Source organism: Lithobates pipiens, unplaced genomic scaffold, assembly GCF_037356315.1.
Source record: "Lithobates pipiens isolate NorthernLeopardFrog02 unplaced genomic scaffold, aLitPip1_a1.2 Scaffold_22, whole genome shotgun sequence".
Classification (NCBI taxonomy): domain Eukaryota; kingdom Metazoa; phylum Chordata; class Amphibia; order Anura; family Ranidae; genus Lithobates; species Lithobates pipiens.
This window is the reverse complement of record NW_027507784.1, coordinates 260304689-260329741: the sequence shown is the minus strand read 5'-3', so window position 1 is coordinate 260329741 and position 25053 is coordinate 260304689. Positions and strand designations below refer to the sequence as shown.

Sequence of the window (25053 nt, the reverse complement as noted above, 5' to 3'; positions counted from 1 at the left end):
ACCTGCCCATTAACAGTTCGAATCTTGGCCGGTGCCTGCTGATCCAGCCGAGATTCGAAATGTGTATGGCTGCTAAGGATTCTTGCACTTTGTTATTCTCCTCATTTAAAATATAGATACACATATTAAAAGTGCCCCTATCTAATTTTTTTTTTTAAATACCTAAAGTGGTTCTAAGGACAGGGCATTTTTTATGTTAATGCACTCCACAGTGCTGTGTCTGCCTGTAGCGGCTCTTTCCCCTCTCCCCACTCTCACAGGCTTTGTCGAAGCAGTGGCAACCATTGGCTCCTGCTGCTGTCAATAAATCCTGTGAGCAAAGAGCGGACAGAGGGGAAATGAGCCTCACTGTGTGTGTTTATAGACGCACACATCCCGGCTCAGGAGTGAGCCCACATGCCTGCCAGTGTCTCCATTCTTTGTCTACTGTGTCTGCCCCCATAGCAAGTGCTCGCTATGGGTGCAGACACAGAAGAAAGAGCAGAAGTTGCCAGCAGGGGACCCCAAAAGAGGAGGCTCAAGGCTACTCTGTGCAAAACCATTGCAAATATTTGGCCTCAGAATATTCAAGGTGCGTTTAAGATGCTCAGTGGAGACTAAAAATGTAATTATTTGGTTTCAACAAAAACAATATGTCTGGCAGAAATCCAATACAGCTTACCAACCAAATATCACCATTCCTACAGTAAAGCATGGACTTGGTAATATACTGGTATTGGGGTTTTCCTCTGCAGCAGGGACTGTATCACTTGTCAGGGTAGAAGAAAAATTGATGGGGCAAAATACCATCAAATTCTTGAAGAAATCTGCTGCTCTCTGCCAGAAAGGTGCCAATGGGAAGAAGTTTTACCTTTCAACATGACAATGACCCAAAGCACACAGCAAAAATGACCACACAGTGGTTGAAGGAGGAAAAGGTGAATGTCCTTGCATGGCCTAGTCAGAGCCCAGACTTAAAGAGGAGCTCAACCCAAAAGTCTTGTTGGCCATTCACAAAGCGCAGAGCGATTCGCCCATGCGCATTAGAGAACTGGCTGTGAAGCGACAAGGCTTCACTGCCGGTTTCCCTTAGTGGAGATGGTAGAGGCAGCACCCGGCAGCCAACTGAAAAATCGGCTGGGGTGAAGACACTGCTGGATTCGTGGACAGGTAAGTGTCCTAATTTTAAAAAGTCAGCAGCTACAGTATTTGTAGCTGCTGACTTATTTTTTCGGAAAGAGCCTAGAGCGCCTTTTTAAACCCCATTGAAAATCTGTGAAATGACTTGAAGACTGCAGTCCACAAATGGTCATCATCAAATTTAACTGAACTTGTGCAGTTCTGCAAAGAAGAGTGGGCAAATATTGCAAAGTCTAGATGTGCAAAGTTAGTAGAGACATATCCCAACAGACTAAGGCCGCGTACACACGGGCGGACTGTTCGCACAACTTTGTCCGCTGAACAGTGTTTGGGCGGACAGTCCGCTCGTGTGTGGGCTTTCAGCGGACAGTTTCAGCGGACAGTTTGACGGACAAGGTTTTTCGGAATTTCCGAAAAACTGTCCGCTGAAACCTTGTTTCAGCGAACAGTCCGCTCGTGTGTAGGCTTGTTCGTCAAACAAAGTTGCGCGCATGCTCAGAAAGGATTTTCACGCCGAAAGCTATAATGCAGTGTATAGGACGTCGTATTTTTCGTCCCGTCGTACGTGCCGTTCACGTCATCGCGCACGGTTTCAGCAAACTGTTCGTCTGTCGTGTGTGGCCATGTCCGTCCATGCTAAGTTTGAGCGGACTGTTTGCCGAAACTGTTGGACGGACAAAGTTGGGCGAACAGTCCGCGCGTGTGTACGCGGCCTAAGGCTCCATGCACACTGAAGCTCAAAAAAGCTTTTTCTGGGTGCCAGATTGCTGGCAGAAAATGCTGGTTGAAAAACATGCTTTTAACAGCGTTTTGTACTAGCGTTTATGAGCGTTTTTTAGCATTAGCATTTATGGGCGTTTTTAATAAAAATACACAGAGGACATTCCAAAAATCCCACAATGCATTCCAAACTCCCACAATGCATTGAAAAAAATAGAACACCAAATGCGAATTAACATAAATGAGCGTTTATCGGCGTTAGCCATTTTTGGGCGGTGAAAAACGGCACTTTGAACGTGAATTTCTGGCATTCAGAAAAATGGCCATAAACTCCACTGCTCATTAAAGCTGAAAAACATCCATGTGTGCATGACACATAGGCTAACATAGAGTAGAGTTTATGCGCTTTTAAAAAAAAAAGCCCAAACTCCAATAAACTGCAGTTTATAAGCTCCAGTGTGCATGGAGCCTTAAGGTTGTAATTAAAGCAAAATGTGGGCCAACAAAATACTGATACATAAGGTGGCTGATCCTTTTTCCAACTCAGTGATTCTGTTTTTTATTTTTATTTTATTTTTTCTGACATGTTCGTGTTATATCTTTCACTTGGATGTTATAAGTTGCATGGGATAACATGTCCGTGTGTTAGAAGGGGTCTAGTGCAGTGAGAGTTCAGGTCACAGTACTTCAAATTAGTGATTACCTGATCAACGTACATCAAAAATTGCAACTAGTTTCATTGTTCATTAGGAAAGCTTGTCAGATGGACAGCACTATGGTACAGTGAATAATACTGTGTACTTGCTGCAATGCAGGCCCTGGTATCCATTCCCACCAGGGACACATGGAGCGTGCATGGTTGGTTGGCTGGTTTCCTTTGGAAGCTGCACCATTCCCTATATCCAGAAACAGCCCCAGTATATAAGTGCTCATGTATTCACGTTGTAGGTACATTTCATTATAAGACTCTTTTAGGCTAGTTTACACTTGCTTCAAGACAAGCCTTCGGACACGCTTTGTTAAAGCTCTCTGAACGCTAGTAAAAAGCTCTTATCAATAGATAAAATGGTTAGCTTACAGTCCTGTTTACACCTTGCTTTTGCTTGGTGCTTCAATGAGGTTTTGGTGGGCTTCAATGGGGCTTCGATGAGGCTTTTGCGGAGCTTCGATGAGCCTTTGGTGGGTCTTTGATAAGCTTCAATGAGGTTTCAGTGGGGCTTCAGGAGAGCATTGCCATAGACTTCTATGGAGGCTTTGAAGAATGCTTTGAAACACAACTAAAGCGACATGGGGTATAATTTTTGAAGCGAAGCCGAAGCAAAGCAAAAGCAAGGTGTAAACAGCACTGTAAGATAAGCATTTTATTTAGTGACAGGAGCTTTGACTGGCGTTCAGAAAGTTTTAACAAAGCGTGTCCGAAGTCTTGTTTTGAAGCAAGTGTAAACTAGCCCTTAATTTGTGTTCAAAGCCGAAGCTTCAGTTTTTTCTGTAAGTACAAAATAGCCTTTTTAAAATAAATAAGCCCGCTAAAACTTTTTATAAGCCTAACTGGTGTGTTTTTACACTTTGAAATGGCAAACATAGTTAAATGATACTAAACAATAAACCTTTTCTCCACAAATAATCCATACACATCCACTACTTAATGGCCCTGTAATCTAATTTTCTTTTCTAATGATTTTATTCAGAATGTTTTAACAAGTACAAAATTGACATTTATCATCTTAGTGCAAAGTAATTGTACAGGTGTTAGGTTGATTATGAGTCGGTTGGTCCTGTAATCTAATTTTAATGCAATTGTTTCTTACTATATTTTTCTGCCTCCTTGTAACATCCTTTGTGAGCTCCCAAACCTCTCCTTTTCATCTTCACTTCTATTTGTTTGGAATGAGCAGTGCAAATTAGTTGAGGTTATGCACACTACAAATCTCATAGTCACTAGTCCATCTTCAGAGCCAGCAAGATAGGGTGACTATGTTTCTATGTTTCTACAAAGAGAGAGATCATGGAGAACAAACATAGCCACCCTTTAACAAGAGGCCAGATGACAGAAGCAAAAAAGGAAGCTGAGAGCAATGGAAGGTACTTTTTTTAAATTAAGAATACATTCTTGAATAGATTATTTTAAACCAGAGCTTAGTGTCACATTTACTGTCCAGAGAACAATATTTTGACATAGAATATTGATCCAACTGCTTTGAAGGGTCAGGAGGTTTCCTCTTGTAATCCAAAACTGACAGCAATTCCACAGAGTTTTATTTTATCTTATTCTGGACCAAAACGACAGCAGCTATCGGTGGTTGAACTATATGAACAATATTATAATAATGTATATTGTAAAAAGTATTTCCTGCCTGCCTTTACATGCACATAAACTTTAATGGCATCCCAGTCTTAGTCCGTAAGGTTCAATATTGAGTTGGCCCACCCTTTGCAGCTATAACAGCTTCAACTCTTCTGGGAAGGCTATAACCTAAAAACCGGGGTATCTGGCGCTACCTATGATTAAGTAAATATTAGATAAAGTATAGAGTAGAGATACAAAGTGAGTATTTTTATAGTCCCTAAAAATACCAGCAATCTCATAAAATGTGCTCTATATCTCAAAGGCCTACCGTATATACTCGAGTATAAGCCGAGATTTTCAGCCTCTTTTTTGAGGCTGAAAGTGCCCCCTCGGCTTATACTCGAGTCACCGCTGTCTGACTGCTCGATCAGCGTATCGAGCAGACAGACGGCGGACATTAAAATTCAAAAGCCGCGCCTCCTTCTCCGCCTCCGCCTGTGATAGGCGGAACACTGAATTTCCCAGCAGTCAGTGTTCCGCCTATCACGGACATCCGTTCATTCTCATACTACGGACGAGTATGAGAGGATGTCCGTGATAGGCGGAACACAGGCTGCTGGGAAATTGAGTGTTCCGCCTATCACAGGCGGAGGACGGAGGCGCGGCTTTTGAATTGTAGAATGGCCGCCGAGAAGAGCGGCGATCCATCGGCACGACGCGGGACGGAGGAGGCACGGAACGGAGGAGGCACGGGACAGAGGAGGCACGGGACAGAGGAGGCACGGGACAGAGGAGGCACGGGACAGAGGAGGCTCGGGACGACGGCGGCTAGGGACGGAGGCTTGGGACACAGGTAGGCTGGACACACACACAAGGCTGCACGGACACACACACACACACACACACACACACACACACACACACACACACAGGGATGGATGGATGGATGGATGGATACACACACACACACACACACACACACACAGGGATGGATGGATGGATGGATGGATACACACACACACACACACACACACAGGGATGGATGGATGGATGAATACACACACACACACACACACACACACACACACACACACACACAGGGATGGATGGATGGATGGATACACACACAGGGATGGATGGACGGACACACACACAGGGATGGATGGATGGATGGATGGATGGACACACACACAGGGATGGATGGACGGACACACACACAGGGATGGACGGACACACAGGGATGGACAGCCATGTCTCACCCTCGGCTTATACACGAGTCAATAAGTTTTCCAGTTTTTTGGGGGTAAATTGGGGGCCTCGGCTTATATTCGGGTCGGCCTATACTCGAGTATATACGGTATATCAGATATCCTATTCCCACACTAATGGGAATATTAGCCTCTATCAGGGACAAGGTTCAATAATCCCAAAGACTGCTGGGCGCCAGGAGCTCTATGTGATTTAACCAATGTGAGCCCCTATGCGACTTTAACAATAAAATCACATAGATAATCTTGGGTGTGGCCTGGTCCGGAAATAATACGCACTTGTATCAGAAGGACCTAGACCTAGACCTCAGCTTCCAAAAGGTGCTTATGTGCAAAAATATATAGAAATATGTGATATGGTGCTCACATGCAACTTATGCCAGAAATCGCATAGATGTTGGTGCATGTGAACTCATCCAGCAACATCTCACCCTCACGTATAAGCAAATCTACTCCTAAAGTGCAAATGTGTAACAGATGAAATCAAACATACAGTGCGTGTGCCTATATCCGAAGTGAATCATTGCAGTGCAAATTATTGTAAACATAAGCTCAAAATCTTCCTAGTGAAATACCCAACCACAAAAAATATATTGAGTAAGACTGAAAAATAAATAAAATGATTAAAAAATAGAAAATAGTCAGAATCTAGATAAAAAAAACAGAGTCTGAAAACAAGAAGAAAAAAATCACAAAACAAACAGGCACCACACCCTAGATTGAGGTGTATATAGAAAAGACCTAGAAATCATAGGCCAAAAACCCTATCACAGAGTGTAAATATATATTACAGATCAAAAGTCCATATATAAAAGGAAAAAAAGAAAAAAGCAAAAATGAAAAAAATCCAAAATATAAAAATGTATGGATATGTGTACCACACCACCCTTAAAAAATATATATAACCAAAAACCAAGAACCACAAAAATTAAAATAATATATTACATGTCCATTGTTGAACAATCTTCTATTGTGCAAGTCCAAAAATTATATTCATAAGGTGACTTTCGTGCTTGCTGTATATCCTTCAAAGTGACTTCCGTACTCACCCACAAGGATCCCCACTCACCAGAAAGATGCACCCCAGCTGGGGTAATTCGCCTTTAATCAGCCTTTTGAAATTCCAGCTCCTTGCCCATGTAATCCTTCACATCCAGACGGGGGGTTCCGTTTATCCCTCATAGGAAAAATATAAAGTCTCCATAGTGTAGTATGTATATACTTGAGAGAAGCACTAATGGTTTATTTAGGCAAAAAACTGTTTATTTCCACAAAAATGTATAAAAATATAAAAAAATATCAAGCCAAGCTACGTATAGCATATATATGTATATGAGAAAATATAGTCCAGGACTCCCACTTTCTATAACATCCGTGGGTCAGTGACCATCAGAAAAATCAGAGAGCCCACAAGCAGATCAAGACACCAGCTGGGAAACACAGAAAGAAATCCCTCAACCACAAAAATAAAAAAACAAATAAAGACAAAAAAATATATATATATATAAAAATAAAAATAAAAAATGCAAAAAATAACAAAAGCTGCACAAATGGCTATCCAACCCAAAGGGATCAGGATCAGTTTTTACTTATGGTCAACACCACTTCACTATAGGAAAACTCAAATAGTTAATTTTGGTTAGTGAGCCTTCTTAGTTGTAGGTGACCTTTAAATTCCAGGACTATCCCGTGTACAAACCGCAATTGTAGATTCCCCTAGGGTAGGGTCATGTATTTCGCCTTCATAGCATATGTTAAAATACTCCAGGGTTCGCTCAGTGGATGCGCTGTGTGCGTGTCATCTGCGCTCCACCATTCAAACCGACCCGGAAGTGACGTAGTGTGCGTGGTTCCGTCGAACGCGTTTCGTCATAGACATCTTCAGCGCAGATGACACGCACGCAGCGCATCCACTGAGCGAACCCTGGAGTATTTTAACATATGCTATGAAGGCGAAATACATGACTAACCAAAATTAACTATTAGAGCTTTCCTATAGTGAAGTGGTGTTGACCATAAGTAAGAACTGATCCTGATACCTTTGGGTTGGATAGCCATTTGTGCAGCTTTTGTTATTTTTTGCATTTTTGATTTTTATTTTTATTTTTCAATTTTTTTGTCTTTATCTGTTTTTTCATTTTTGTGGTTGAGGGATTTCTTTCTGTGTTTCCCAGCTCGTGTCTTGATCTGCTTGTGGGCTCTCTGATTTTTCTGATGGTCACTGACCCACGGATGTTATAGAAAGTGGGAGTCCTGGACTATATTTTCTCATATACATATATATGCTATACGTAGCTTGGTTTGATATTTTTTTATATTTTTATACATTTTTGTGGAAATAAACAGTTTTTTGCCTAAATAAACCATTAGTGCTTCTCTCAAGTATATACATACTACACTATGGAGACTTTATATTTTTCCTATGAGGGATAAACGGAACCCCCATCTGGATGTGAAGGATTACATGGGCAAGGAGCCGGAATTTCAAAAGGCTGATTACCCCAGCTGGGGTGCATCTTTCTGGTGAGTGGGGAACCTTGTGGGGCGCACGGAAGTCACTTTGAAGGATATACAGCAAGCACGAAAGTCACCTTATGAAGATAATTTTTGGACTTTCACAGTAGAAGATTGTTCAACAATGGACATTAAATATAATATCTTAATTTTTGTGGTTCTTGGCTTTTGGTTATATATATTTTTTAAGGGTGGTGTGGTACACATATCCATACATTTTTATATTTTGGATTTTTTTCTTTTTTTTTTTTTTTCCTTTTTTTCCTTTTATATATGGACTTTTGATCTGTAATATATATTTACACTTTGTGATAGGGTTTTTGGCCTATGATTTCTAGGTCTTTTCTATATACACCTCAATCTAGGGTGTGGTGCCTGTTTGTTTTGTGCTTTTTTCTTCTTGTTTTCAGACTCTGTTTTTTTATCTAGATTCTGACTATTTTCTATTTTTTAATCATTTTATTTATTTTTCAGTCTTACTCAATATATTTTTTGTGGTTGGGTATTTCACTAGGAAGATTTGGAGCTTATGTTTACAATAATTTGCACTTTATAATTCTGATTCACTTCGGATATAGGCACACGCACTTTGTATGTTTGATTTAATCTGTTACACATTTGCACTTTAGGAGTAGATTTGCTTATACGTGAGGGTGAGATGTTGCTGGATGAGTTCACATGCACCAACATCTATGCGATTTCTGGCATAAGTTGCATGTGAGCACCATATCACATATTTCTATATATTTTTGCACATAAGCACCTTTTGGAAGCTGAGGTCTAGGTCCTTCTGATACAAGTGCGTATTATTTCCGGACCAGGCCACACCCAAGATTATCTATGTGATTTTATTGTTAAAGTCGCATAGGGGTTCACTTTGGTTAAATCACATAGAGCTCCTGGCGCCCAGCAGTCTTTGGGATTATTGAACCTTGTCCCTGATAGAGGCTAATATTCCCATTAGTGTGGGAATAGGATATCTGATATAGGCCTTTGAGATATAGAGTGCATTTTATGAGATTGCTGGTATTTTTAGGGACTATAAAAATACTCTCTTTGTATCTCTACTCTATACTTTATCTAATATTTACTTAATCATAGGTAGCGCCAGATACCCCGGTTTTTAGGTTATAATATTGTGAAAACCCTGTTTGGGGGTTTTCTTTGGTGGGGGGCTGCAACCTGTATAGTCCTTACCGTAAGGACATTTTCTATCCATAAAAATGTTTTATTCCACCCATTTTCCCCTCTACCTGTGAATAAGTAGCGCGGTTTCCCTCAGAATTTATAAATCTTCTGGGAAGGCTGTCCACAAGGTTTAGGAAGAATGTTTGACCATTCTTTCGGAAGTGCATTTGTGAGGTCAGGCACTGATGTTGGAAGAGAAGGCCTGGCTTGCAGTCTCTGCTCTAAATCATCCCAAAGGTGTTCTATCGGGTTGAGGTCCTCCACCCCAAACTCGCTCACCCATGTCTTTATGGGCCTTGCTTTGTGCACTGGTGCGCAGTCATGTTGCAACAGGAAGGGGCCATCCCCAAACTGTTCCCACAAAGTTGGGAGCATGAAATTGTCCAAAATGTCTTGGTATGCTGACGCCTTAAGAGTTCCCTTCACTGAAACTAAGGGGCCAAGCCAACCCCTGAAAAACAACCTGTCAGGGCTGGGCTCAGCCCTTCCTTCTCAGAGTTCAGAGCTCAGCTGTCGGCTAATTGCCAGCTCCTATCTCTCCACAGTTACTCAGCTGTTGATGATATCCTGCTCGTCAGTCCTGCCTACTTAAGCCATTCAGCCCAGTGGATCTCTGCCTTCACCTTGGTCAACATCACAGAGACTATCTCCTGCATTCCTGTTTAACCACTTCCCACCCGACCAATGTACATATACGGCCGGGTGGGAGCTCTCTACTTCTGATAGGACGTTCAGGAACGTCCTTCAGAAGGAGGGGGATCGCGCGCGTGCCCACGCAGCGGCGCGATCCCGATGTGCTCGTGCACACATATGTACGTGAACACCTGCACACATCTGTACATGATCATTTGCGTACCTATGTCCGTGATCACACAAACCAATTATTATACATTTAACTGAATTTTTTTTACCAAAAACATGTAGCAGAATACATTTTGGCTTAAATTTATGATAAAATTTGATTTTATTGGATTTCTTTTAAAATAGAAAAAAGAAAATATTGTTTTTTTTCCAAATTTCCGCTTTTTTGCGCTTATATCGCGAAAAATAAAAAACGGAGTCGCGAATAAATACCACCAAAATAAAGCTCTATTTGTGCGAACAAAATGATAAAAATTTCATTTGGGTACAGTGTAGCATGACCGCGCAATTGTCATTGAAAGTGCGAGAGTGATGAAAGCTGAAAATTGGGCTGGGAAGGAAGGGGGCGAAAGTGCCCTGTATTGTAGTGGTTAAAGACTTGCTTGGCTGACATCCCTTCTAGCTCCAGATCCTGCTTGCCGTTCCACTACATTGATCCCTGACTTCTGGCTTGGCTAACTATCCATTCTGATTACTGAGCTTTGGCTATGTTTTGACTAAGTTTGTTCATTTTACTTTTATTATTAAAAAGTGTGATTTAACTGTACTTCTGTATCGGTCTGATTTCATGGTTTCTGACACAACCCCACACTATAATCCCCCTTCCACCAAATTATTCGGACCAGTGCACAAAGCAAGGTCCATAAAGACATAGGTGAGCGAGTTTGGGATGGAGGGAGTCCTTACCTCAACCCAACAGAACACCTTTAGGATGAATTAGAGCAGACACTACAAGCCAGGCCTTCTCATCCAACATCACTGCCTGACCTCACAAATGCGCTCCTGGAAGAATGGTCAAACATTCCCATAGACACATGCCTAATCATTGTGGACAGCCTTCCTAGAAGAGTTGTAGCAGTTATAGCTGCAAAGGGCCAACTCAACATTGAACCCTATGGACTAATGCCTTGTACACACGGTCGGACATTCCGACCACAAAATCCGTTGGATTTTTTCAGACGGATTTTGTCCGAAACTGGTGTTGCATACACAAGGTTCGACAAAGTTGTCGGAAAATCCGATAGTCCGGATTGTGGTGACGTTCGTTGTGTACGACGGGCCTACATAGAGGCTAATAGCCAATAGCTTTGGTCTCGTAATTTGATCTGCGCATGAGTGCCACTTTGTTCGTCGGAATTCTCTACAAACGATCGGAAAAAGTCTGATCGGATTTTTTTTGTCTGAAAAATTTAGATCCTGCTCTCAAATTTTTTCCGGCGGAATTTCCAACGGAAAAAGTCCGATAGAGCCCACACACGATTGGATTTTCCAACAATATAATCCGATTGGACCTGTTCCGTCTGAATTTCCGACCGTGTGTACAGCGCATAAGACTGGGTTGCCATTAAAGTTCATGTGCGTGTAAAGGCAGGTGTCCCAATACTTTTAGTAATATAGTGTATATGTGATTCATGTTACCACTATGGCATGGCAATGCAAATAATAGGCAAATTCTGTAGCTGTGCTTTGTATACTGTATGTATAGTACAGTATAATAAACTATTCTACTCACTTTTCAGGCATCTTCATCTACTGCTATGCTGACTGTACATGCAAATCACCTGCTATTGCTTATACAAACTCGCCTTGCAAAAAAAGTAATTTACCTGCAAAATTTAGAAAGACTAAATATACAAACAAAGCACCTTATAACCAGATCAAAGAAAGCTGCCAATCTACATATTAATAGCGGTATTAACATTTTTCCCAAATTAAATATGAGCAGATACCACAAGTGATTAAATAATTATTGTACTATGTATGAGTATGACTTATTTGTTCAGTGTAATAGTGAGTAAGTATCACTCAGACAATGCATTTATGCAGAACAGCCTGTATCAGAAATTGTGACATGTAAATATACATGAGTAAATATTACACTTACCTCTTGGAGTTTTCTTTATTGCACCAACCAGCTGTGGTGAATATCCTATGATACGTTTTTTTTTCTCCCAGAGGTAAAACTTCACTTTAGCTCCAGACTAACATCTCCCTCAGACCAAAGCAAAATGGTCCAGGTGCACATTCCAAGCCATCCATCTCAAAGTGATGACAGCCAGCCAACCCTTGTGTAATAAGGACATCGGAGCTACAGGTGCCCTCTAGTGGCTTTAAGAAATGAATATGTATACTTTGACATCACAATAGTGCATGTATTTGGTTTTATGATATTTTATTGCCATTATAAAAGCTATAAAATTATATGATAGCATATGTAAACACCCATCGATGGAATTATTCAATCTACCCTCTCATTTTATGGCTCTTGGTGACTTTGCACTATTGTCACATTCACTGCAGGAATAGTCTCACTTCTCATTCTAAACTTTTTAGAATAAAAGATGAAAAATAAGAATGAGAGTCCCTTGTACAGCTGTGGATGGGACCTCTAAGCCCTTGTACACACGGTCGGAGATTCGGACAACCAAATCCGTCGGAGTAATTCCGACGGATTAATTCCGGAAGAGGTCCGGAAGTGATGTTGCATACACACGGTCGGACTAAGTTGTCGGAAAATCCGATTGTACATAACGTGATGACGTTATTTCGTTACGACGGGACTACGTTCAGGCTAGTAGCCAATAGCTTTGGTCTAGGAATTTGATCTGAGCATGCGTGGCACTTTGTCCATCGGAGTAGGCTACACATGATCGGAGTATATCCGTTAGAAGCATTTTGTCAGACAATTTTACCGGCAAGTTGGAAAACTTGGTCCGTCGGATATTCCGACGGAAACAGTCCGATGCAGACCACACACAGTCGGAATATCCGACACAACGGTCCGATAGGACACGTTCCGTCGGAATCTCCGACCGTGTGTACAAGGGCTAACACAGATCTCACTGCGGGAGTTACCAAAATCGATAAGAAGCAGTGGGTGATCCAACCCGCTGCAAAACTAAATGAAAAAATATCCAAATAATGAAAGGTCAAGTCAAATAGAATTTTTGACTAGGCTCACCTTTTATGGAATTACACATCTCAACATAAGGAAGATCTAGAGAGCTATAAGATGAAACAGGGCTAGAGGATACCTACTTCCAAAGTAGACAAGATTCTAGTGTTATTCAACTTTCATTAAAAAATAAAAATTATATATATATATATATATATACACACACACACATATATATATATATATATATATATATATATATATATATACATATACACACACATATATATATATATATATATATATATATATATATATATATATACACATATATATATATATATATATATATATATACACACATATATATATATATATATATATATATATATACACACACACATATATATATATATATATATATATATATATATATATATATATATATATATATATATATATATTATACAATTGCAACACAAGTCATATTCCAATTTATTGTAATTAAAAAACCTTTCCTTTTCAGTACACTATTTTCATTAAATTTTCAGGAAAATGGAACAACATTAAATTCACCCACACAAAACAATTCCATGAAGTTTTTAAACATATAACAGTTAGAACATTTTCAAATCAACCAATGGCAAGGTCAGGGGGTTCCGCCATAAATTCTACACAATTATCTTTAGACTCCAACTAGGGCAGAACATCCTAAAATCCAGGTGGAGACAGGAACATAGAAAGAGTAAAGCAAGTTAAAGGCGAGCAAGAATGGAAAAGGAAAAAAGGAGGGTAAAGAAAGAGATGCAGTAAGAGCGGTCCTCACAGACTCAGGGACAGGCCAGGTGATATATTATTACTAAACTAAAAGGATGTAAAGATGGGAAAGCATAATGAGGCCATGGTTCCCACATCTTAAGAAATTTAGAATGGGAGTTGTTTAAGATATTGGGTATTTTTTCATAAAGCATTGGTCATGGGGTCTTTCACTTCCTGAAAAGAGACAGAGGGTTCCTTCCAGGCTTTGGGTATGGTCTGTTTGGCAGTCAAAAATAAACAGGTCGCTAGTTTTAGTTCATATGAGAAAATGCCTGAGATTGGGCAATGCAATAGGGCTGATTTTGCATCCTTATGGATTGTTAAGTGGAATAGTGTTTAGAGTAATAAAAAACAAAAAGTGCAGCGCAACACCTCTAATAAAAAATATTAGAAATATATATGTCAATCATATGATATAAAACAACAGAATAAAAAATGTATATACTGTATTTATCGGTGTATTACACTTTTTTCCCCTTCTCTTCCCTCCTAGCCTTTACGTCCCGCCCACCATTGGACCGGTGGTGGGCCAAGGGGCGGGACAGGGGCGTTACTGCGAGTGGAGCCGAGTAGCCGAGTACGCGAGTACGCTCGGCTCAGCTCGGTCTATGTCGTGGCAAGAGGAGCCGAAGAGCTCGGCGACGCTAAATTTAAAATGAAAATATGCTGCAATTTTAGGGAAGGCTGCAGGTGGACAGAGGAAGGCTGCATGTGGACAGTGCAAGGCTGCATTGATGGGCATTTAAAATGTACGTTTTTTTCCTTAAACTTGCCTCCTAAAAGTTTTTTTCCTTAACCACTTCAGCCCCGTACAATTTTGCTGGCTTAAGACCAGACCACTTTTTGCGATTCGGCACTGCGTCGCTTTAACTGACAATTGTGCGGTCGTGAGATGTGGCTCCCAAACAAAATTGACATCCTTTTTTTCCCACAAATAGAGCTTTCTTTTGGTGGTATTTGATCACCCCTGCGGTTTTTATTTTTTGCGCTATAAACAAAAATAGAGCGACAATTTTGAAAAAAACGCATTATTTTTTACTTTTTGTTATAATAAATATCCCCCAAAAATATATAAAAAACCCTTTTTTTTTCCCTCAGTTTAGGCCGATACGTATTCTTCTACATATTTTTGGTAAACAAAATCACAATAAGCGATTATTGATTGGTTTGCGCAAAAGTTATAGCGTTTAAAAAATAGGGGATAGTTTTATGCCATTTTTATTAATAATTTTTTTTTTTACTAGCAATGGTGGCGACATTATGGCGGACACATCGGACATTTTTGACACATTTTTGGGACCATTGTCATTTATACAGCAATCAGTGCTATACAAATGCAGTGATTCCTGTGTAAATGACACTGGCAGTGAAGGGGTTAACCAGGGGGTGGCAGTGTAGGGGTTAAGTGTTCCTAGGGGCATGTTACTAACTTTTGGGGGCTGGGCTTTCTTTTAGTGAACACTGATCTCTGCTCCAATCACATGGAGCAGAGATCAGCGTCACTTGTTGCTAGGCAGAACTGGGAGATGCTGTTTACAACTGCATCTCCTAGTTCAGCCGCCCTGTGAGACGATCGTGGGTATGCCCGCCGCGATCGAGTCTTTGGGACCCGCGACCGGATTCACGGGGGTCCCGACCGGCGGCGGCGCGCTCGCGATGGCAGGGCGGCAAATTTAAAGGGACGTACAGGTACGCCCATTTGCCTGCCCGTGCCATTCTGCTGACGTCCATCGGCGTGCGCCGGTCGGGAAGTGGTTAAACTTCCCTCCTAAACTTGGGGTGCGTGTTATGTGCCGATAAATACAGTACGTGATTATATCTCTCATAATACGTATGTACAGCATGACGTTTTTTTCAAATATTTTTTATCAGAGGTGTTGTGCTGTACTTTTCTGTTTTTTTTTAATACCTATATTTGGTGCGGGAACGCATGTCAGTGAGTAGCAGCAACCCTACACACATTTTTCCCATATAGCCATATATATCAGGTTTATTTATTTATATATATTATTTTGTGTGAGTAGCGTGGTGATTTTATAGTAGTAGTGTTTAGAGTAAAGCAAAGACCCCTGACCAAAATCCATGCATTTTTGGACAGGACCACCAGATATACAGGATATCCTCCCCACACTGTCCACAACCTCGAAAGCACTTACCGCTGCAATGAGGGTTCGCATGAGCTATGTGTACAGGGACCCAGTATCACCTGAAAAGAACCTTATATATTGACTCAAGAATAGTTGTGTTGAAGGAACATTTAGCTATTGCTGACCATGCTTTGCTCCAGTCCTCTACATCTATAGAAGTCACAAAATCTAATTTCCAGTGACCCGCATTGAAGATGATCGATAAAGAATTCCAGCTATTTAGTGTGGCATAAATAACAGAGATAAGTCCTGGTCACCAGATAGAATGCAACACATGTTTGACGGTCGCTTTCTGAAAGGGGAAATAAGTTACTTGATGTGTACAGTACATGTGTAAACCCATAGGATGACCACCATATGAATGTTCTTGTTTGTATCATGTCCAGCGGAATTATCTTTCCTTTTCAATCTACAGCCACTGTAAAATTCAGTAAAATTCAATGCAATATGGCAACCTGCATTCTTTCTGTACACAGTTAGTATACAGAATTTTCCCAGAAAGGGTTAATCCAAAGGGATGCAGGGCCTGCAACTTTCCTTATTAGAATACTGTAAGTGCATCAGCTGATTATATTGAACACAGACACTTACATTCAGGAATCAGTATTCCACGACATAGTTTACCATAAAGGAGGTTATGAATAAGTTCAAATGTGCGAAACATGTCAACCTTGGGCTTGTTCCCCCACTGTATGTGATTCTGCTCTGCCGGTTGGAATTTTATAACCCGATTAAAGCGGATATTTTGGATTGTGGCCGTCTGGGATTTATCTCTTTTGTCTACAGTCTAACATAAAGCTTTTCCTTAACCGCCTGCGGACCAGCCACCGCAGTTTTACTGCGGCAGGTTGGCTCCGCTGCGCAAAATCACGTTATTGTACATGACCTCGCAAGGTCCGAAAAGCTGGCCCGCGTGCACCCACTGCGGGCTCCGTGAGTCCGACCATGGGAATACCCGCGATCGTCTCACGGAGAGGAAGAACGGGGAAATGCTGATGTAAACAAGCATTGCCCTGTTCTGCCTAGTGACACTGACACTGATCACCGCTCCCTGTAATCAGAAGCAGGGATCAGTGTCATGTCACACATAACCCATCTCCCCCACAGTTAGAATCACTCCCTAGGACACACTTAACCACTGCAGTGCTCCCTACTGGTTAACCCATTCACTGCCAGTCACATTTACACAGTAATCAATGCATTTTTAATTGCACTGATCACTGTATAAATGTGAATGGTCCTAAAATAGCACCAAAAGTGTCAGATCTGTCTGCCGTAATGTCTCAGCCATGATAAAAATCACAGATCGCCGCCATTACAAGTAAAAAAAAAAAAAATTTATAAAAATGCCATACAACTATCCCCTATTTTGTAGACACTATACATTTTGCGCAAACCAATCAATAAACGCTTATTGCAATTTTTTTACCACAAATATGTAGAAGAATACGTATCGGCCTAAACTGAGGAATTGTTTTTTTTTTGATATTTTTGGGGGATATTTATTATAGCAAAAAGTTAAAAATATTGCTTTTTTTTCAAAGTTGTCGCTCTTTTTTGTTTATAGTGCAAAAAATAAAAAAATGCAGAGGTGATAAAATACCACCAAAAGAAAACTCTATTTGTGTTGGATAAAAAGACGTCAATTTTGTTTGAGAGCCACATCACACAACCACGCAATTGTCAGTTAAAGCGACGCAGTGCCGAATCGCAAAAAGTGCTCTGGTCTTTGGCCAGACAAATGGTCTGGGGCTGAAGTGGTTAAACCAGAACTAAATTGCATCTGAGCACCATACACCAAAAACGTGAGTTAATTCATTTTTAATATTTAGAGCAAACCTTCCCCCATCCATCCAAGTCTATATGATTTATTTTGTTGAAAAATCCCTTTGAAAAACACACCCTAGCATTTCTGACCGTGGCCATCTAGAGTAAGGGCAGATCAGTTCATGTAGCATTTACTTCCTGGAATCCATCTACCCTTAGCTCAGGGACACAGGCAGGAGAGTGAGAGTTGAGAAAACCCCTCATCCCCTACTGCAGACTCTGGAATGTATGACAACACGTGACTAGGCCTGGAAGCCAGGAACTAACCGAAGAGATGTAAAAAAAAAAGTTATAACAAGTAAATATGAACTATTTTTACTAATACTAGCAACATAAGGAATAAAAATAGCCAATGTTGTTTGAGAGTGAAGTTTACGCTTTAACCGTTTCCTGACCGGCTCACATACTTTCACTGCGACACAATGGCACCCCTGCGCGAAACCCCGTACGGGTTTCCCTTTAAGAGCGTGCGCGCGCTGCATGGCGGGGGACCCGATGCGCATGGCCAGCAGTCGCGATCACGGGCACAAGAGCCAGCATGGGGATTTGTGTGTGTAAACATGCAAATCCCTGTTCTGTCAGGGGAGAGGAGACATATAGTTTGTTCCTAAGTAGGAACAAAAATATGTTTTCTCCCCTAGTCAGTCCTATCCCCATACAGTTAGAACGCATCTAGGGAACACACATTAACCCCTTGATCGCCCCCTAGTGTTAACCCCTTCCCTACCAGTGACATTTACACAGTAATCAGTGCATATTTATAGCACTGATCGCTGTATAAATGTCAATGGTCCCAAAAATGTGTCAAAAGTGTCTGATCTGTCCATTGCAATGTCGCAATACCACTAAAAACTGCAGATCACCGCCATTACTAGTAAAAAAAAAAAATAATAATAATAAAAATGTCATACATCTTTCCCATAGTTTGTAGACACTATAACTTTTGCGCAAACCAATCAATATACACTTATTGCATTTTTTTTACCAAAAATATGTAGAAAAATATATATTAGCCTAAATTGATGAAGAAATCTGTTTTTTAAAAACATTTTTGGGGATATTTATTATGGCAAAAAGTAAAAAATATATACTTTTTTCAAAATTGTCGCTCTTTTTTTGTTTATAGCGCAAAAAATAAAAAACACAGAGGTGATAAAATGCCACCAAAAGAAAGCTCTATTTGTGGGAAAAAAGGGACGCAAATTTAGTTTGGGTACAGCATTGCAAATTCCAAATTGTAAAAAGTGCTCTGGTCAGGAAGGGGGTAAAATCTTCCGGGGCTGAAGTGGTTAAGAACTAAGAACAGGAACAGGTAGACAGGTAGGTATTGATCACGCAGAGGGGATTGTTTTTTTCTAAACAAAAGTGATGTTATTTTTGAAATACATACTATTCTCCACAACTAAATAGGTTCCTTCTTTCTTGTATCAAAAACAGGAAAAGAATAATGAATCTTTGCTGTGGGGGATAGATATTTCTTATTTCAGCAGCTTTAATACGTATGCCATACTGTTTCATATGCAAATAAATAAAGCAAAATACATAAAGAGCTTGCTGTTACAAAATATACTTTATTTACATATAACAAAAAATATTTAAATTTTATTAAAATACACATGTACTGTATATATATATCTATCTATGTATATATATATATATATATATATATATATATATATATATATATATATATATATGCACAAAACTATAATTTTCCAGGTATGCAAACCAGTGGCAGCTGGTGGAAAATATTTTTGGTGGGGCGGCAAACAGTATGCCGACCCCCCCTTCCCTGTTGGTCGGTAGGTAGATAGCACTTACCCCATCACCGGCGGCTTCTCCTGCTCGGCGGTGGCCTCCCCGTTCTCCTGGTCATTGCGGCGGCAGCTTCCGTTTCCCCCTCCTCCTCAGCAGCCAATCGGGAGTCTTCTCTTTTCGGCCAATCGAAAAACAGGTCTCACACCCGCTTCTGATTGGCCGGATTGAGGATCAGTGTTGTAACACAACTGGGGGGGGCTCCGGATGCATGCTCTGCGACCTGAGCCCACCCTATTTTGAAGCCTGTTAGAGCCTCTGGCTCTAATCAGGTGGTTAAAAAAAACTGGCAGCTGTAATTCATGCGTCCGGTGCCCTGAAAGGGGCCGGACGCATGAACAGGGGGTGGCTGCGGCGGCAATGGATAGATTCATGCTATGCATGGATCTAACCATTATGCATATAGGGAGTGTGGTGAGGAGAGAGGGGGTGGTGTCCGGGTGCCCCTAATGCAAGGGCCCGCCACTGATGCAAACTTTGGTACCTTTAGCTAATGAGTACTGCTCTCTATGAGACAGTGGAGCTAGGGATCTAGGGATACCTTTTAATGTTGGCACACAATGGAAAGATTAATGGAGGCTGAAAGTGTTTGGTGGCACATTGACAACTATCTTTATTTCCAAAGCAGTGAACAAAATTCACTGGTGGTGTGCCAAGAGTGCATGTTAATCACATGTATATGACCTTAGTGACTTTTTGAATTTGTTTTAAATAGAGTGGGGAAGAGGCAGACTTTTTGTCACGTTTTAGGTATTTCCTGGGGACAGGTTTCCTGTTTTGGAAATTGCCACAAGAACAAGAAGTGAAATCTTCAAAACAGGAAACCTTCCCCAAAGGCAACTGTCAAAAGAGGGATTTCCTTTACCCTTGGTGAAATTCCGCTCATTTTGATGTGAGTCACCGAGACAGGAAATATGTGGAAGTCTCCCCATCTGAGACACAGATAGTAATAAACACTTGGTTTACAATTGAATCCTTTTCCACTCTATTAAAAAAAAAAAATGTCTTAAATACCTTGTTATGCCATCTATATTTTATATGGGGAAGAGGGACTTTCAGTAGTGTAAAGCCCTGGGTACAATATCCTTCAGGGAAACCTGAGAGTTGTGTAAGGTCTTGGCTTCTTTCGGGAATCACGCAAACTGTAAGCATCCGTGTTGTAGGTCTAAAAAGCAAACCATTTATAGCGGCGGGGGACTTAGGTAGGTCCAGATTTCAGAAAGCATCAGAAAGACCTATCCATAGCTTTCAAGTCTGTATTATTAAATTCCTTACATGTCATAATATAATTTTTTGATCTCTATTTACCATGAGCTCCAATCAAGTGACTGTATAGTCTGTCATGTAAAGAATTTTCTGGATACTGTAAATTGAATTTTGTTGATAGGTTGAGCCCCATAATAGAAGGATCTTTTCATGTTTTAGTTATAACACATCTGGCAGCCATAAAAATCAAATCGATTTTAGCGTACTAATGTGTTTATACAGGCCCAAAACACATCTAGCAAACAAACGCACTCCATGGATCAGGATAAAAGATGGTGGTTGCTTTCTGAGTAGAAAGGAAAATGAGGACATTATCAAGGGCTCATTTCCACTGTTTTGGTTTGCCTGTGGTGGAGTTAAAAAACAAACCACACAGAAACAGCAAAGTTTGTACAGTTTCCATTTATGCATATATGTGGGTAAGCAAAAATTTCTGCAGGTTATATATAGGCAAAATGGAGCTTAATGCTTTTTCCCTGCGGTTTTTAGCAGGTACATACTCATTGTTTTCAATAGACAAAATTACAAACCAAAAGCAACGTGCATATTTACAAAACTAATGGTGGCCTAGTTGTTCCAACTATACATTTCAGCCAGTGGTAGCCTCCTTGTAAAATACGTTAGTTGGCATCTACTTGATTTTTGCTTGTCTTTTGGTTACTAATGACGTAAGCAGTTAAGATGGCCATAGACTGATCAAAATTCAGCTGGTTCAGCGGGGACTAGCCGAATTTTGATCAGTGTATGTCTGTACCTACTTGACATCGTTTGATCAAATTCTATTAAAGAAACATGCTCGAAAACTTTTGTCGATCTGCAGGTGTCGCTGTTTTGTTTTATTCAGCCCTATGGATGAATGAAATAAATTACCCATCTATGGCCAGCTGAAGTATTAGCAGCCTAAAGGCTTTTTCAGTTTTAGAAGCACATACGGTTTGCTCTTGGCTTGTTCCGTTTTGTATGAGCTTTACTTCTGGTTTGCATGCTGGGCCACTAAAAATAAAAATGTAAACATATACTAATACAATGGAAGTATAAAAGCTGCCAGTTGCATTTTAATAAATTTAAACCTAGAGAAATGCATAGATGGAAATTTTACCATTGACTATAATGGTAAGAAATGTTCCATTTTGTATCTGAGTGGGTTGGATTTTTACCAGAGTGCAGGCAAACAGCAACAATGGAAATGGGCCCTAGATATAGCCTCAGTTCAGGTCTCATATAACATAAACTAAAATTGATATTAGATCTGTTGAGGGTTTGAAAATTAATTTCCACCCCGTAGGAGTAATTAAGATACATTTTTTTTTTCATTGAGAACCTTTTTGTGATCATAAAAATCACCAAGCATTTCTGTTAACTAAAGTCAAACTGCTTCAGTGATCTATTGCAAATGATATGCTGTAAGGTTTCATATTCACACTATACAGCTAAACACAATTCAAGAGGAAGGTTTCAGATCAATTAGTAAAAGACACCAAGAAGATTTCAGAGTATATTCTTCATTAGGTGATTCTTCCAGCCATAACCCCATTTCTGTCTTCTGTAAAATAAAGACAAACACAGTTACTTTCTCATAGGCATGGCACAGTCCCTGGAATTCATAAGCCCTTGTACACACGGTCGGACATTCTGACAACCAAATCCGTTGGATTTTGTCCGACGGATTTTGTCCGACGGATTTTGTCTGAAACTGTTGCATACACACGGTCGGACAAAGTTGTCGGAAAATCCGATCGTTCAGAACGTGGTGATGTTATTTCGTTACGATGGGACTATGTTCAGATTAGTAGCCAATAGCTTTGGTCTAGGAATTTGATCTGAGCATGCGTGGCACTTTGTCCGATTGGAATTCTCTACACACAATCGGACAAAGTCCAATCGGATCATGTTGTCGGAAAGTTTTATAGCCCTGCTCTAAAATTTGTTGGTTGGATATTCCGACTGAAACAGTCCGATGGAGCCCACACATGGTCGGATTATCCGACAACATGGTCTGATCGGACATTTTCCGTCAGAATGTCCGACTGTGTGTACAAGGGCTAAGACAAGTGTGTCATAGATGGAGATGGATGAGATGTTCTTTGCCTCGCCCAGAGATGGACTTTAAGGAAAATTCAGATTTTAGGTTCCCTTTAACAGTTCACAGAAACTTGCTTTACGGCTTACCTAAAACATCACTTCCTTCCATGTGTACATCTTTGGGGATAAGCTTCTGTTTTTCCAGGACAAGAGACCTGATGTAAGAGAAGCAAGTCACTGTTTATCTGTCCTTTCATTATGCTGATTAAAAACACAAAGATTTGAAGTTATGGATATATAACACATACTTTACCTGAGTCAGGGTAGAAGATTAGATAAGGTTAAACTAGTATTCAGAAATAAAATAATAAAAGCACATACCGGAATGACCTGGCTTGGGTGATAAACTGGCGAGCTTTGTCTATTTCCTTAGCAAGCTTTTTTAGATCATCACCTTCAAATATTGGAAGAACGGGATCCTGGGTGATAACCAAGTAAAGAAATAGGTGTTATTACCATACAACATTTGTTTCAGGAATAAACCCCTCTGCATTTGCCTTTACTGTGATAAGGCGATAATACTTTGGATACTGTACAATAAGTAGACATTTCAGCAATTACAATAAAAATGTCATATCCTGTATTGCAGTTTAAAGGAAGGTATCTGCACATTAGGGGGTCTATTTATCAATGTCGACACTCAAAATTTACACATTTCACCTACAATTCACTTAAGAGAAAAGTGCAAATTTAGGGTGAAAACATTTATAAATGAACCTTATATGTTTTCAGGTGAGCTTTATTAACTGGCTGAGCAGCACCATTGAGCATTGAGACAGCATGAAAGCGTGCCAGAGTATCGTACTTTCTCTGTCAAGGCAAATTTTTGCGATTACCACATCTGACTAGACCAGGGCCGAACCCTGAGGCTCAGTCTCCACAGAGGTCCATACTGGGTGAACTATATTCACTATTGTACTTTACTGAGCAGTCTACGCCTAATATAGCAGGCTATAGACTCCAAAATGGCAGCCAGGACCTGGAACTGCGGATACTTTTCTCTGCCAGCATGTGCAATATTTGGACTTATCAATATCCACAGCCAATTTTGGTAAGAATGTTTACATTTTCATAATTTTGTTTTTATTTTATTTTAATCTTCAGGCTCCCTCTGTACATTTGCTTCTAAATTCATCACTTTAAATATATGGTAAACTGGGTTCACAATATGTCAAAAGCAGTCAGAAAACTCACTATAGTGAAAGAAACCTGAAATCATGTCTTTCCTTATTTGTCTTTGATTTTAAACAAATGTAGCTATGAATAAAAAGCAGACAGCATGCTTCCAATAGCACATTCTAGCCTAGCCTGACCTCCACCACTGAAGTCTGTAGGCACACGGCCATTGTTGCCTAAAACAACACTCCTCTGCTGGGATTACCTATTTTACATGGAAAATGTCCTCTTTTTTTTTACTGTTTCAAACCAGTCTTAGAATATTGTGACAATGTGTTAAAAAAAAAAGGATGATGGTATTTACTGATAAGTTGAAAGTTGTGTGCCATAAAAACTATGTGGGGAAAAAAACTCTTTACCTCTACCACCTATAAACACAGGCCTACTGTAACTAATGTAAAGTCTGGCTCTGACTGGTATATTTTACAATAATTACATGAAACAAAGGGGATGGCTTGTACAATCCCTTAAATCAGCCATGTATACAGCCCCTTGGGGTAGATGTCCCCCAACTGAAATCTGGCTCAAAGCAATATCACATAGACCATGGATCCTTATATCCCACGTATAGATATATTATTGATTAATTAGCAGATCAGTCTCCCTTTTGACATATCTACAAACCTTGAATGAATAAATATGTACAGTATGTATATATATATATATAGATAGATAGATATAGCGCTATGTATATAGCTATATATAGATATATATATATATTTCTTGGACCTGCGTATACAAAACTGAGAGGAAAGAATACAATACATACATCTTCATCTGTGAACCCCTCAGTTAGCATCCTGTGAGCAACAAAATGTCCATCCATATGTCCATGAGATGAATGGAATCTCCCGCTTGACAGACATGCCAGTCTTCTTAAGAATTCATTGCCTGCTCTAGAGTATAGGAACAAAAAATAATAATAATAATACACTTGGTTTCTAAATATAAGATAAATATAAATATAATATATATAAGATATAAAATATAAGATAAATATAAGATACAGGTATAGATATTTTGAAGCAAACTCATTTTTAACATACACATAAAACATTTTACACTTTT

At 40.0% G+C, this 25053-nt stretch overlaps 2 protein-coding genes across 2 annotated transcripts in view; both read right to left on the bottom strand.

Annotated features, from left to right (window-relative positions):
• Window positions 1-12087, bottom strand: part of SDR42E2 (short chain dehydrogenase/reductase family 42E, member 2) — an 81776-nt gene extending 69689 nt beyond the window's left edge. Inside the window, exon 1 of the mRNA XM_077448998.1 lies at window positions 11843-12087. The gene's annotated coding sequence lies outside the window, so the exon portion shown is untranslated. The remainder of the gene's footprint in view (window positions 1-11842) is intronic.
• A 9027-nt stretch (window positions 12088-21114) lies between these two features.
• The window catches only part of VWA3A (von Willebrand factor A domain containing 3A), a 124408-nt gene continuing 120469 nt past the window's right edge, over window positions 21115-25053 (bottom strand). Inside the window, exons 31-34 of the mRNA XM_077448997.1 lie at window positions 24755-24881; window positions 23131-23228; window positions 22897-22964; window positions 21115-22270 (exon numbers count right to left, since the gene is read on the bottom strand). Of these exons, the coding sequence (XP_077305123.1) occupies window positions 22233-22270; window positions 22897-22964; window positions 23131-23228; window positions 24755-24881 (331 nt within the window). The 3' untranslated portion in view covers window positions 21115-22232. The remainder of the gene's footprint in view (window positions 22271-22896; window positions 22965-23130; window positions 23229-24754; window positions 24882-25053) is intronic.